The 3,432-nt window shown below is 64.2% G+C and overlaps 1 protein-coding gene across 1 annotated transcript in view; it reads left to right on the top strand.

Annotated features, from left to right (window-relative positions):
* MAPK8IP2 (mitogen-activated protein kinase 8 interacting protein 2) overlaps positions 1-3,432 on the top strand; it is a 10,476-nt gene that overhangs the window by 4,959 nt on the left and 2,085 nt on the right. The window contains exons 7-12 of the mRNA XM_010841541.1: positions 8-395; positions 704-779; positions 906-1,078; positions 1,160-1,269; positions 2,022-2,126; positions 2,250-2,323. Coding sequence (XP_010839843.1) covers positions 8-395; positions 704-779; positions 906-1,078; positions 1,160-1,269; positions 2,022-2,126; positions 2,250-2,323 — 926 coding nt within the window. The remainder of the gene's footprint in view (positions 1-7; positions 396-703; positions 780-905; positions 1,079-1,159; positions 1,270-2,021; positions 2,127-2,249; positions 2,324-3,432) is intronic.

Here is a 3,432-nt window from a genome sequence, read left to right as displayed (position 1 = left end):
CCCCGCCCGCCCGGGCCGCGCTTGCTCCGCCGCCTGCTCAGATGAGGACGACGACGAGGACGAAGAGGAGGAAGATGAAGTTGAGGCTAGGGCGGCGCCCCCCGGGGGCCGGGGAGCGGGCCCCGCGGCGCTGGACGCCTCGCTAGTGTACGATGCGGTCAAGTACACGCTGGTGGTGGACGAGCACACGCAGCTGGAGCTGGTGAGCCTGCGGCGCTGCGCCGGCCTGGGTGAGGACAGTGAGGACAGCGGTGGCGAGGCCAGCGAGGAGGAGGCGGGAGCCGTGCTGCTGGGCGGGGATCAGGGCCCCGGGGACGCCTCCCCGGACAGCCCGGACCTCACCTTCTCCAAGAAGTTCCTCAACGTCTTTGTCAACAGCACCTCTCGATCTTCCAGTGAGTGGGAAGGGGGAAGGGGATGGTTCCAGGGGAGCAGGCTGGCTCCTTGCCCGGGGCTCGCAGATCCATCCCCAAGGGCCAGGACAGCCTCAGGGTCTGCGGGTGGTTAGCGTTGGGCACTGCCCTCTTACCCAGCGCCTGGGTGGGGGCTTTCCCGGGCTCCCCCCGCGAGGGAATGGCGAGAGGAGGCTGCTCTGTCTCCAGCTCCAGACGGGGGCCACCCACACCAGGGGCCCATGGGGAGGGGAGCCTGGCTGGGCCTTCTAGAGCCTCCCTGAGTCTTCCTCTCTGTCTCTCTCTCTCAGGCACTGAGTCTTTCGGCCTTTTCTCATGCCTGGTCAACGGGGAGGAGAGAGAGCAGACGCATAGGGCTGTCTTCAGGTACGGCAGTCCCCCTTGCTGGCCTTGACCCTCCCCCCGAGTCTCAGACCCTCCGCGACCCTGATGGGCACAGCGCAGCCCTCCTCCCCCTGCCCTAGTGGCCTCCCCTCTCTGACCGTCCCTCAGGTTCATTCCCCGCCATCCCGATGAGCTGGAGCTGGACGTGGACGACCCGGTGCTGGTGGAGGCTGAGGAGGACGACTTCTGGTTCCGTGGCTTCAACATGCGTACGGGCGAGCGCGGAGTCTTCCCTGCCTTCTATGCCCACGCGGTGCCCGGGCCTGCCAAGGACCTGCTGGGTGAGGCCCCTTCCCTAAGGGTCATTTTGTCACCCAGACCCTCTCTTGCTCGCCTAACCCAGGCCCCTTGTGACCCCGTAGGGAGCAAGCGGGGTCCCTGCTGGGTGGAGCGCTTTGACGTCCAGTTCCTGGGCTCCGTGGAGGTGCCTTGTCACCAGGGCAATGGCATCCTGTGTGCAGCCATGCAGAAGGTCAGTCTGGGGTTGGGGGTGGGGCGAGCCCTGCAGGCCGGCTCAGCCCTTGGAGGCTCGAGCCCGGGATCCCCGGCGCTAATGGAGGGGCCTGGCAGACAGGCCGAGGGCAGCGCCGTGGCTGTTCCCCGGCCCCATCCGGCTGGCCTCCCCCCGCAGCCCGTCCTGTTCGTGTCTGGAAATCAAGACCAGCTCTCTCAGACCCTTCTCTGGGGTCTCATGTGATAGTCCCTCAGTGGTGTCCGACTCTTTGCGACCCCATGGACTCTAGTCCGTCTGATTCCTCTGCCCATGGAATTCTCCAGGCAGGAATACTGGAGTGGGTTGCCATCTCCTTCTCCAGGGGATCTACCCGATCCAGGGATTGAACCCAGGTCTTCTGCATCGCAGGTGGATTCTTTACCATCTGAGCCACCGAGAACGCAACTTGCTCGTTCATTATTCACTCAGTGGACGCTTAGGAGGGCCTGCCTGTCTGCTGGTCCCTAGACTTAGCTGGAGAGGAGCAGGGGAGCAGGGCAGCCCTGCCCCCATCCTCTCACGGGACGGGCGCTGAGGAGCCCTGGGCTGCCGTCCTGCAAAGGGCTGGGGAGAAGACGGGGCAGGCCATCCTGAGACCGCGGAGCAGCCGAGACCACTCTCACATCTTCCTGAATCAGGGCCAGGGCTCTTCAGACCTAATAGAGAATGTTCCCCCAGGGGGAAGTTGATGCTTTTAGGCCCCTGAGACCTTCTTCTCCTTGACTCTGCAGATCGCCACGGCCCGAAAACTGACCGTCCACCTGCGTCCTCCTGCCTCTTGTGACCTTGAGATCTCTCTCCGGGGTGTCAAGCTGAGTCTCAGCGGAGGCCCTGAGGTGGGGTGTGGGCCCTGAGCCACTGAGGCGGCTGGGAAGGGCGGAGCAGGCGGATCAGATGAGGCGTGTCCGGCAGGCTGGGCCACCTGTTAGCTTGGCTCTCTTCTGCCATCTCTCTTCTAGTTCCAACGCTGCAGCCACTTCTTCCAGATGAAGAACATCTCGTTCTGCGGCTGCCACCCCCGCAACAGCTGGTAAGAGACTTCCCCTTCCGTAGTCCCCTCGAACCCCAAGGGCCGCCCACTTGCAGGCCCGCTGTCCAGCAGCCCTGCCCACTTGGCTCCATGAGGTGAGCCCCCACATGGCACCCGCTCTGTTCTGGGCCTGGGAGACAAGGATCAGACAGGCTCCCGTCTGGTCTGGGTGGGAAGACAGACACACAGACAAGTAAGTGCTTGAAGCATCTGTGGGGATCTGGTGGACATCTCTCTGGGGCTCCAGTGAGCAGAGAGGTGGCTGAACTCTCCTGGGACTTGGGGGCAATCGGAGACCACTCTGTAAACCTTGAAAGACAAGTGGGTGACAGGGTGGGCCTTCTTGGCATGGAGCCAGCTGAGACAGGGCCGGGGTCGAGAGGTGCTGAGGGTCTCTAGAGGGCCAGATGAGGCAGGAGGGACACAGCGTGCCTGTGCCCTGCGACCCTGCCAAGGAGCTGGTAGTTAATCCCATTGGCAGTGGGGTGGTGGGTGACGCCGTCAGGCTGACCAGCTGGCTCTGCCTGTTGTGCCAGTGGAAGGACCCAAGTGCCGCTGGCCAGAGCCAGGAGGTGCAGGGCCCTCCAGGTGCCGTGTCTGGGCGGGCTTTGGGAGGTGGGGCAGGCAGGACTGAGCTGACTGGATGTAGAGGCCGATCTGGAGGGAGAATCGGGTGACCTGGGCGTTGAGCGGTTGGTGACCCACACACCAGGAGAAGGGGCGTGGCGCGAATGGGCCTGAGAGGCCGGCCGTGCAGTCTTCAGTTGCAGACATGGTGAGCTTGCGGTGTCCGTTGTTACTGGGAGCGTGGAAGAGAGACCTCGGGGCAGGTATGTTTTGGAGCAGGCGGATAACTTCGGCCATGAGGCAGACAAGATGGCCAGGCCGAGAGAGGAGGTGGGAATGAGCGGCGGCGTACCCGGCGGGTGGAGGCGGCCGTCCTGCCCAGCTGGATGCTGTGCAGTGCCAGTGAGGCATTCCGCATGGCACAGTGCTGTGCGCCCCAGAGGAGGCGATGGGGGCTGAGCCTTGAGGCACACGGAGCCCTGCAGGGACCCAGAGGTGCTGCAGGTCCTCAAGGGAGGCAGAGCGTGAGAAGCACACTCTGTTCC

The sequence above is a fragment of the Bison bison genome, unplaced genomic scaffold (assembly GCF_000754665.1).
Source record: "Bison bison bison isolate TAMUID 2011002044 unplaced genomic scaffold, Bison_UMD1.0 scf7180017847066, whole genome shotgun sequence".
Taxonomy (NCBI): Eukaryota; Metazoa; Chordata; class Mammalia; order Artiodactyla; family Bovidae; genus Bison; species Bison bison.
This window is presented reverse-complemented; position numbering and strand designations above follow the sequence as displayed.